General features: G+C 30.4%; 1 protein-coding gene across 1 annotated transcript; it reads right to left on the bottom strand.

Moving 5' to 3' along the window:
• Nucleotides 1–2: 2 nt before the first annotated feature.
• On the bottom strand, nt 3–9,291 carry LOC142983522 (1-acyl-sn-glycerol-3-phosphate acyltransferase alpha-like). The gene is made up of 5 exons (XM_076130450.1): nt 8,955–9,291; nt 8,540–8,673; nt 7,765–7,946; nt 6,078–6,246; nt 3–5,776 (listed from the first exon to the last, which is right to left on the bottom strand). The coding sequence occupies exons 1-5, from the start codon at nt 9,143–9,145 to the stop codon at nt 5,604–5,606; spliced, it is 849 nt and encodes a 282-aa protein (XP_075986565.1). The 5' UTR covers nt 9,146–9,291; the 3' UTR covers nt 3–5,603.
• Between the last annotated feature and the right edge of the window lie 2,759 nt (nt 9,292–12,050).

Raw genomic sequence — 12,050 nt, 5'->3', positions numbered from 1 at the left:
CGTTTACCCTGTGATTTCTTTTATTAAAAGATTTCACATGCGAAAATATGTAAAAATATACATTTCATCGTCTTTTTTTTTCTACACATTTTGTCACACGAATACATTTTTAATTACACTAAAAAGTATTGAAAATACATCACAATATTTGCACAGAAACATTGATATACAATTAGATACGCAAGAAAATGACCTAAGCACGATAAAAATCTACCTCGTAGGTAGATAATTAAAATTAGGAACAAAATTTCATAATCCAATACGGGTAACTTAGCTTGTTCGTAGACGTTGAAACAACAATGGTGTAACAGTGTTGCAATAAAAAATAATATCACGATACAAAACTAATCTAATGATTAGAACATGGATTAAATCAATGAAATGTCCGGTGTAAATATACATCAAGGTATTAAAAACTAGATAATGAATTCAGATAAACAGACAAGTATTGTACAAAGTACTTTCATACGAACTTACAAATAGAGAAATTCAGCAGCTATTTACTATAGTCGGATCATTACAAAAGTGCGAACAATGACATAATTAAAGGAATGACAGGAATAGGACAATGTGTAAGTGCGAGCGAGAGACTCCGATATAATGACATGACTTGGTTCGCACGTTTGAAGTGGCCCAACTATAGTTTCTGCTCGCGCAAAAAGATTTCCCATTGTTTTGCACCCTGTAACAGTGATATATATAGTCTATAATACATTATTGCAACATCAATCATGCCACGGCTTTTGCCATTTCACGTGCCCAATTTTAGAAGCTTATCTAACCACTTACAGTTAGGATTAAAGATAAAGTGTGATAAAACGCACGTAATAAATTTTATAACCAAATGCGTCTAATCCTCTAAAACCGATGATGACATAGGATGTAAAAATATTGCTAACGGTGACAAAAAACGTGTACCTAATATATGTTGGTATCTATTGTGAAATACTATAATTCTATTGAAAAATATTGTTTTGCTTGACATACCGTTGTAAGAATGTGATTGATTAATTAAAGTTATCAGCGTAATTTCAATTAAAATGAGACTTTTGTTTATTGTAAAGGAATGAACGGAAATGGAATTATATTTATTTTTTGTAAATCTTACTTTCCATCATGGAGCTGTCAGTCACACTAGTTGTGCCATTATTTGGTTTAATTTAGTTGTCTTTATAAAGAAATATCTTTTAATGATTAAGGAAAACCCAACGTGTATTTCCATTTTATTTCCCATAATTGCATCACCTATTAAAGAAGGTATAACAACTGTAGGCGTCATACAAATAATTACTCTTAATTGCGCATTATAATTATTATTTTCAGTAGTGCTGAGTTTCAACGTATTTTATTTGTCACAGTTTTTAACTACCATAACAGGTTATATTCAAAAGTTAATAATTTAACATACTATATATGCTGAGTGCATTTAGAAAATAGTTAGTCATCTTATATTCTAGTTTAGCCACGCCCCCAAGTTATCTAGCGGATATCCTATTGTAAACCTAACTTTTATTTTCAGTTTTTGCAAATATCGATTGAAGTTGACATTAACACATATGACATAGCCCTCGGTTTTCTTTAGATACTTAATACAATATTTGTCTGTTTATTTAAGGAATGAGATTACAAGAGTAACTTTTCAAATCACGGACAATGTCTAACACAACTTAATAATAACTAAATGTAAGCTTATATTTAATGGTTTGAAAAATTATATGTAAGCGTACACAAGATGCGGGCTCCATCAGTGAAAATTATTGAATACAGAATTATAATATGGCTATACAAACTAAATGATGAAGGTATATTGGAGATTATGATTTTTACAATTTAATACATTCAGACTCCGTGGCAAGAAACTATATTAAATCTTTGAAGCAAGCTAATAGTAGCAAGTACATAAACTGACATGAAGTATTATAATTGTCAAAACTAACAACGAATAAGTATGATTTAAAACTACATAATAATATCGTCTAAATAAATGTAAGCACAATTATTCCGTAAGTTTAATATGAATAGATAAGTGCAGTGGTATTGCCTTCGTAATATAAGTGTTGCCATCATAGATTTAGTCAAAATTTAAACTATTTAAGTGTCTAGTTTAATTCTGCGTTCTATGAGACAGTAACAGTTTTAAAATCCCATTGATTTGTTTAAAGTAGATCTAGCATTGCTACTAAATAGCGAATTAATACAAAGTGCGTGTATTATTCACATGTAACGGTCATGCGCTCAGTGAATATGTTCGTTGTTATATTTTCTTAGGTATCCCTTATAATTCACCCCTGGGCCATATTACGTCATGCTAAAACTATGCAAGTTCCACCGTCAAAGAAGACACCAACTTGAATTGATTTAACATGTCATGGTACGATCCCAGGATTTTTTGTTTACATAAAATGATACAAATGAGTATATACAGTAAAAACGGACCAAGTAAAGAATATTTTTATTGCACTAAGCTCCCTGAGCTGGCTCACGAGAATGCAAAATGTTGTCCGATTTATTTCTATTCAACAAAATTCATCATACAATACTTTCAGTATAAACATATCCACAACATTTAACATCCAGGATCTGTAATCGAATATTTAAAGAATAGTCGTAAACACTTCTATTTTAAAATAAATTCTTAAACATTGAGATATTAATACAATACTATTTCTATACATAGATATCGAATGTAAAGCGTGGCGTAAAACATACGATAACATAAGTTTATAACATTTCTATAATAAAATTATTATGACATCACAATAAATATAAAAGTCAATGAGAATGAAGTTCTATTAGGAATGGCATTGTTGTTTGGATTACAAATATGTTTGATAATGCAGCCAACGTCTTTGGTTGTCTAATTTTCTCAAACGAATACTAAGTTGAAAACATGTCTTTGGTGAATATCTTTATAAATATTATGACCGATTCTCAGTACAATCTTTACTAATCCCAAGAATGATATAATTATTAAATTACAATATCAAAAAGTACCATAGTTGAAACGCTACCTTATAATGTTATAAAAAATATTACGAATAAAAAGATTTTGAAATGTAGATTTTTATAATTTCTAAATTGAGTTAAATATCGTAATAATCCTATATACATATTTAATTAGAATACGATATCATATACAAGATCCATATCACTAAACAAACATTACATTGTTATGAATCATTATCATAAATTTACGATTAATAAGAAGATGTATTGTATAAAGATTTCTCAACAATAGATTACCTCGATATAGTACACAAAAATACACGTTAATTTGGTTATTACTTTTATCATAATATCTATTGCAATGGGTAAATTGTGGTCCCATTATGTATTTCTATGATATTTAAAATAAGATGGCACTGCATTTTAAAACGTGAATTTTCTAAAATTAGTCTTTTTATTATATTAATTTTCAAATATGATTAATTTTCGATATGAGGACATTTTTGGTAACATAGGATTTTATATCCCTAAAAGCAATTTTGAACGTAATGTAAACGCGTTATGCATATAAATTTTCCTGGTATTCAATTATATAATATTTAATGCAACATATAGTAATTTAGTACATTAAAATCTGATTGGCTACCATATTATTATATTTATAATAAAAAGAATGCTTTCAGCATAAGTATATATAAGGGGATTTTCAATATAAACTATGAATTGCAGATAATTGGCCTACACCGATCAGAAATAACAACATGATCGATCTTCGATACGATTCGTAACTTTGATTGATCATTGAATTATTCGCAATTATAGTTCACTCACAAAATAATCATATAATAATTTAAAAGGGAATACGAGGAATGCTATAATCGTTGTCGAGTTCCCAAAACATGTATGTGCTCCAAACATTATTTGAGCAACTACACCAAAGTATAAGAATTGCTAATTCAGTAAATTAGTCGTCACATTTGCGTACATAATGTTGTCGTTACGCAATAAATCGCCAAGAGGGCGTGAAAGTTTCCGTATAAAGTGTATTTTTTTGGTAATTTTCCTCACAATGTACTTTAAAGTGATTACCAACAACGTATACGGAATTTTTATTGAGCGGTAAACGTGCGTGGTTAGTTATTTATCACAAGTGTGGTATGATGACACCACTCCGAAGTACAAGATCGACTTCACTGTTTAGTCGTATATGACTAGATAGTAAAATTTAAGATACCATACCATAATAATAAACAATTAAAACTGATGACTGTATACTATTTTAGCAATAAAAATGAAATATTTTATAATACTGGTTCTATATACTAAGTAGCAATTGCATATTAGAGTAGGTACATATTATTTATTCTTAAACTAAAGCGTGAAATTGAAGCCTCAAGTTTCAGCCGCTTTCACCTTTGTGATAGTTGTGATCTATGAAAGTGAAATGCTTATGGTAATTGATATGAGAGTGTGTTTTAATGTTAGCGTAAATGTGTTGAGTGAAAACTAAGTACTAGCTGGTTTTTATTGTCAATGTTTGAAGTTCTAAATATTGTTTTTTTTTATCGTACTTATTAGTATTTTCATTCAACAAAATGTATCATTGTTTTTTTTATCGTACTTATTAGTACTTTCATTCAACAAAATGTATCTCTTTAGTAATGTGGTTAAAATAGTGTCTTATTGCACCAAAAAAAACAGTAGTAATAGACTTTTCCCCAACATCATTTTTCTTCTTTTTTGTAGTCTCAAATTGTCGTAAATTGGCATTTTAAATAACTTTAAAATTCAATAAAATCCAATAATAACATGTTGTGCGCTTTAATATTTAGGACGAATTTCAAACAACAAAAAAATATAACAAAACAATACTATGAAACTTGAAATACAAATAACAATATGAAGTAAACTTTCGGCAGACAGTGTTAAAAATACTGATATGGTACCGCTCCCGTAAGAACGTAAAAGTGCTAGATTGCTTAACCATTGATTAACATTCAACGATGCATCACGATGCAGTAGCCACTAAGTAGGCTGGACGCATGTTCTGAATACAAAAAAAATATCAACAAATAATAAATTATCATCATTGCCGCGCAGGAGCGCCTGTCGCAATCAATTGCGTCTCTTGTTTATTAATCAACCGGTCAATGTGTCTGAGATATTTTCATTTGATACAAACTTTTTACACACTTTTTGCAATCTCATATTATGGCTTTCAACCAACACTTAAAGTGTTTATTGATAAAAAAGTATATAACTAATACAGTTATAAAAATAATACTTCATAAAATATTACACAAATAAAATACTATTGCATTTCAGTGTCTATAGTATAAAATATGACTAACATTTTTTGATGTCTTTATCTCTGACTATATTGTGTAAAATGAAAACCTAAAAATAATTCACTTCACTAGACAATTAAGTGATCTATAAGATCATAAACACAAAAGCGTGCCTTAGAATTACCGATTAGACAAGTTACAAGTTTCTAGTATAAAATCACAGAAATATATTTCATGCGATTGGAATGCCCGCTAAATAGTAAACATATTTCATTAACCAGCAATATTATGCTGACATAGAAGCTTAATTCAAGAGTGATTATAAATTTAATATTAATAGGTGGTACCGTTCATTGCGTTTTATGGTGTTCAGTCCTCGATAGCGAGGGGGTAGTTTGGTGGTAAAGCGCTAAGCACCTCTTTGGAGAGTTCCTTGTATGCTGCATCCATTGTGTTGCGAACTTTGATGATCAATTCTGGTACATCATCCATTGACAGACCTACGGTCGGGACTGGTTCTAGACACTGGATAATTGCGTGACCTGAAAGAAAGACAAATTAGTGCCCATATTTAAAAAAAATCCTGCTCTCCATAAAGTAATTTTTGACAGCTTTAGTTTTTGTTGGAAATCCTCAAGTCACACCGAACATGCTTCTTTTCATCATTAAGTATTAATCGAAGGGGAAAAGACAAGTCGATACGGTCACGGCACAAATTACTTTGATATGCGGGTGAACACGACATTAAATGCGGGTCGGACTATCAAACGACGCTTTGAAAATACCATAACATTTTATTAGGCTAACAATGTTATACTATATTTACCTACTGAAAGTACTTACCTTTGTTAAATATAAACTTCTTTCTATTAATAAAATAGTAAGGTGAGAACACAACGGGAATTATTGGCACTTGTGCAGCAACTGCAATATTGAATGCGCCCTTTTTAAATGGTAGCAGTTTTGTGAAATCTTTATTTCTTGTTCCTTCCGGAAATAACCAGATTTTCGTCTGTAATTAGATAAAGATTATTTTATTTAAGAAAAGTATACTTTTTATAACATTTTCGAAGTGAGACTTTTCAAACGAATGAACTCTAAAAATTATGAAAAAATTATAGGAAACGAAGAATTGATTTGCCTCTTAGTAGATAGCATTTATTTAATAGCAAAAGGACATAGATAAATACAATTAACAGTATTATAGTAGAACTGTCAGAATTATTTGGAAAATATTTCCCAATAGAAATCAAACCTCTCACGTGTGGACGCCTTAGCTATGTATTGCGCTTCACGCATCGTCATATTATGTAGAAATTCTATCTACAGTGAGACTACGTCATTGTGGGCTGATTATTATGTAACTGAGATCACCAATGCGCCCATGTAATGAATATGCTAATAGAGAGTCCTTCAATTGTTAATTGCATCACTAATTTATAATGGAAAGGCGTTTAAATAGGTTTAAGATATTTTTGCTATTTTTAGAGTACATGCATTATAATTTTTCTTCTTCAGTAGTTAAAGTACAAAAGTGAACATAAATGTTTAACTATTATTGACCACTTTTACTACTTCTGGATAACGATAACTGTTAGATAGCTTATTATATATGATTTTGATGAATGTTTTCATACATTTGCTGTCACTTTATTTAGTAGATAGTAAATCTGTAAATTATTTCTAAATTGTAAATCTGGCCCTAATTTTTACTGCTTAGTTATACAGTATATCATAACATTATAAGCCAAAAGTTAGTACAAAATTGAAACTCATTTTGTTTTTATTACAATGCAAATTAACATTCGTATTGATAAGATTCTAATCAAAATATACAAGTATAAATTACTAGTAGCATCCAAACATCACATGTCTCATACTGCAAATAGATTGTTGTAGAGATAAATTTACTACAGACAATGTACATGCAACTCATAAAAATTTTATAGTATTTGTTATCTACAATTCCACAACATTGAAAATGGCCTTTGTTTTTAAGACTGTCTAAGACTAATTTATAATGAACTTATTTATGGTTTGTGAATATAACTTTGTTCACAGCTCCCACAATGCAAGACATTTTCTTGATTTGCATATTAGACTTTGATGTTTCTAGGTGCTTCTAAATTTACTAAAATACCTTGACAATAAATCTATTTTAAAATAAGGAAATCATAGCAATTAGAGTTCATTGCTACAAGTTGGACTGGTGCCACATGAGGTAAAAAGTTAGTGTGTTTGATAACAAAATCTATATAATTATAACTATATTCATATGTTATAATAGGGAAAATATGAGAAACCTAATAATTTTTGTAAACTCTGTAAAGTAATTCACAATATATATGGACACAAAAACAGATGTTTATCACAGTATACTATGGATACATTAGATCTCTTTTCTCATTCAGAAATAACTAGATTTCATATTACTACCATAATGCCTTTGTTTCATTTTATTTACTGTTTTTCCTTTATCAAAGATAAATGAATAAATAAACAGTGGAATTGTAATAAAAGTATACATTACCTTATTCTTGATCATGACTTCTGAAGTAATCTTGAGCTGTTTATATGCATCTTTGGAGTTATTTCTGTCAATAAACACTACTCCTGCCAGATAAGCAGCGAGCCCAAATGGCCACACATAGAATATTTCTTTTCTAGCAATGGCAGCTACTTTGTCTGCTACATGCCAAATATTGAACATTCCTGAAATAATAAAAGCATACATTACAATAAATTTGTTTAAAAAATACTTCCCTATCTTCTCAGGTGTGTAAAATAATTGAAGAGACATAAATATTCAACGAACTCTTAAAATTTTACATAGCCAATTTAATCTATAAATTATTTACAAAAAGGCTTACTGAGCAAATTTGATTCTATTTCTTTGTGTTTTCAGATATACATTAGCTCGTCTAGATTTACAGATGACTCATGCAAAAATCTAACAAACCTTTTTACTATCAGTGCATTGGCCTCTGTTATCTCCTTTATTTACAAAGATTTGAAACCTCATGGTAAGCCATGTTTTGCAAAATTTTACTTGTTTTGTGTAACACTTAAAGGCTACTTCCTTTAATTGAATGTAATACCAACTTTCTATGTCATGTGTTCTTGAGTTAAAATGAGTATGCTACTGTGAAGCGAGCATCTGATTTTGCTAGGATGACAATTGGCAATTGACCTTAAGATCATTACAGTGAGATCATAGTTCATTGTGATATTATACTTTTTATATGACCAGTGTCAGTTACATTACGTATAATGTGAACACTATTAAAATTATGAATAAATTCTACCTAGAATGTCTATTGATGATTGATGATTTGATACCACAACAGCTCCACGGTCTTCTGTTAAAACTTTACCATTTCTTAACACCCATTTAACTTCTATAACTTTGGTTACATGCTTAACTATTTGAGATCCAAACCTGAAAACATAAACCCATGTTTAATAATTTAAAGTGCCACCAATGATAATGAAATCTAATAATAATCTGTAGAAGTATAATTGCATTAATTATATGGCTGGACATGAAAAATCTTGTGTGGAGCAGGGATGAAAAACATGAGTTAAGACAAACAGGGTTCTGGTAAAACCCAAAAAGTCAACGTCTAGAGGTGAATCACCGGCTGGCGGCTAGCTGAAACGGTGACATAAGTTCCTACTGTAAAGTACTCGATCGTTACGTATATTGCAAATTGTACTCACAGAGAATTCTTAACGTTTTTCGGGTTAAACACAAAAAATGGTAATAACATCACTGCTGTTATTGAAGTCCAGATATAGAAGAGAAGAAATTTTGATTTAAATTTCACGAAATTTGGTGTTTCTGAAAACAACTGTTTTAAAACATAGCTCACTATGATTATAGCCACCATATAAATGATTTTATCCAACATTTTAAGTATAATATGAATAATATCACTAAATAATACAAAAGCTCTTCAAGCTTCTAAAAACAAAAATAAACACAAAACTGAAAGAAAACGTTTAGCGCACAACCAATCATGACAAACGAAACACTGAACGCGAATGAAGCGTTCCAGTAGTTGTACACAAAGCTTTGATTATATTTTGAGCATTATAAATTGTCTATGCGTCCTTTCATTGGCAGTGGATTCTGCTATCGATTTGTGTTATTTTGTAAAATAACTAATAATATTATTATATTACAATAATGTATAATCATGCTTATATCGAGTCATCTTATTAACAGTAAAGAAAGCGTATTTATTAAGGACTCAAGTGGGGCTCATATATATTCCTATATAAAATCACAGACAGAGAACTAAAAGAGTGGTGTTCGTAATTGATCTGATATATATAGCTCAATTAAATATATATTTATACTGCAAAAATAGCTAATTGAATATTTTTATGCATATTTTGTGTGTTGATAAATACGATAATGAAAAAAGAGAGTATTCAGAACATTCATTTACTGTCAAATTTAAATGCGTACAGGGCGGTAGTGGGTATCTTCTCAATTAAATCTTGGAACTATCTACTTATAATTTGAGAGTAGAGTAAGTACCTACCTACCTAAGTACTTTAAGGTTGAGAAAGAGTAGGTACTTATCTCATTCTATAGCTTCTGTTCATTCACTTAAATAGTATTATGTAAATGATAGTTGTAAAGACTTCATAGCTGTCATCTACGCTACTGGGTTTATTAATATAATAATTATAAATTATTATGTTATTAATGAAAATTTATTGCTTCATGATTGTTATTGAACCATAGGGCGTCGAGAATTTTGCAAACCAGTCATAAATCATGTCTTTGACGCTTTTATTGAGAGCCGTGAAAACAATTACTGGCACTTTGGGAAATTGGTTTATTAAGTCCTGCACGGCTAAATGTTTACGTGTTTACCGCATCGCAGTGTAGAAAATATTGCCAGATGTAGAAACCTACTTAAATATTTTCCAACAAACACATTTTTGAAGAAGAAGAAAGTAATAACTTCCAATAAATTAGAGAGTCGGGCTAAGTTTTCCCTGTCGTCCTTTGTTTTCAAACTTTGTATGCAGGCCAAGTCTTGAGGTGCGGCTATAGCGTCCATCAGTTTTGTTGTCAGAGGATAACTAGTTATGTAAAATATGACTGCTGTATTACATTAATGCTTTAATGCCTCTACTGAATATACGCAATCTGCAATTTCCGTAACACGTATGACGTTATCGTAAAAAATAATAGAGTCTCCAAACATAATCATATGTATTTTCGACATAAAATTGTTAGGTACTTCCTTTTTCTCAAAAACAACAGCAAAGGCCAAGGGGCTTGGACTTTTCTGAGTCAAAAAATCTCCCCAATTATTTTTTTAAAGAGCTCTTTATTCTTCAAAGACAAAATGAAACAGCCGGTTCCCAAACCCCAGTTTACTTTAAACACGATTATGTAAAGCCCTGTCCTGACATTTGACAAAATTATGACTGTATTAGTTACAAGTTATAGCCAAGGGCTGCGGAAGTCCCTTTTGGGAAATTAAAGGCATTGTTTCTTTTTAGAGCGTAAAACGAGCTGAGAATATTTAATTGCACCAAATACAACGTAGACTGCTCATAATGAACGGTGGGATAGGTAGAGTTTTCGTAATAAAATGTTATTGGCTGTTACAATAAGAACCAAGTGCGCAAGTTGTTAGAAAGGAAATCCTGTTCATTAAAATTAAGGTAAAAATAAGCAAAAATATCAGCGACAGACTGATGCTGATTGTTTTAAACATTGAAGTATAATAAATTGGGTTGAAATTGTAACGGGGCTAAAGAAAAGTTCCTGAACAAAATAAAGGCGAAATGACTGGAAACTGCTCCTGGGAAAGTTCTGTTAGTTATTTATTCTATACGACACCTCAGTTAGAAGTTCTACTGCTGGCTGCGTCATGACTCATGAGCATGACCTATGGTATGTATTCCATTGTTTATGGAGACAGCCTTTTGTTTAGGTACCTATATTATTTACGCTCTTCGTCAGGAAAATGTAGGTATGGCGGTAACGCACGCTTCAATCAGAGAAATGCAAAATTTTATAAAATTCGGAGCTCCTTGTGTATGTAGATTGGAGATAAAATGCAAGCAACATAAAATTATAGGGTATAAATGTGAAGTCTTGAGTTCACATTTATAGATATTATGTACCTGTAAACTACAAAAAGTGTACAGGTACATAATATGTTGTTATATATTATATCTTGTTTTTGTTTCTAGTGCCTACTAATTCAAAAATATGCAATGTTGTTCAAAATAGATTCGTTTGAAATTTTGTCGTTCGTAATAAAATTGTACTTTCTATCAACTCATTGTAGATAATATAAATACAAAAGATCGATTATATAGTAACTACATTTTGACATTATTTGAGTGGTAAAATATACATAACTCTTTTAAGATTTAAATTACTTTAACTGAATTTAATTAAATAGGTATAAGTTCTTGTTCTATTTGTAAACGAGGATAAATGCCATTAACAAGGCTTGAAACAACTTTATGAGACCATTGTATAATGAAATCGTGTGCTGCTACAGTGCTACCTCTGTTCATAGTTTGTGGTTTATTTAATATACTGTCTCATAAAATATATGAGCGCCGGAAAATTTTAGCTTTAATGCACAGGATGGGGTAGTAGTGCACTCTCATAGTATATGTGGAAATTAACTTCAGATGCATAGTATAAGAGTCGGTAATATATAAGAAAGAGTTTGAATATGAATCGGTTTTAAACCATACTCTACTCAAAGCGGGACTTCACAAATTCAAAAGAAAAAAGGGGATCCGCAATTTTTTATTTAAAAAAAGGTG

Source organism: Anticarsia gemmatalis, chromosome 2 (genome assembly GCF_050436995.1).
Source record: "Anticarsia gemmatalis isolate Benzon Research Colony breed Stoneville strain chromosome 2, ilAntGemm2 primary, whole genome shotgun sequence".
Lineage (NCBI taxonomy): Eukaryota > Metazoa > Arthropoda > Insecta > Lepidoptera > Erebidae > Anticarsia > Anticarsia gemmatalis.
This window is presented reverse-complemented; position numbering and strand designations above follow the sequence as displayed.

Bases quoted from the DNA above. Each gene is read 5' to 3' on its own strand.
- LOC142983522 (XM_076130450.1), bottom strand. From the start codon at position 9,145: ATGTTGGATAAAATCATTTATATGGTGGCTATAATCATAGTGAGCTAT. The intron at 8,674-8,954 runs GTGAGTACAATT...TTATGTTTTCAG, and splicing joins AAAAACGTTAAGAATTCTCT to GTTTGGATCTCAAATAGTTA. The intron at 6,247-7,764 runs GTAATGTATACT...ATCTAATTACAG, and splicing joins AAGTCATGATCAAGAATAAG to ACGAAAATCTGGTTATTTCC.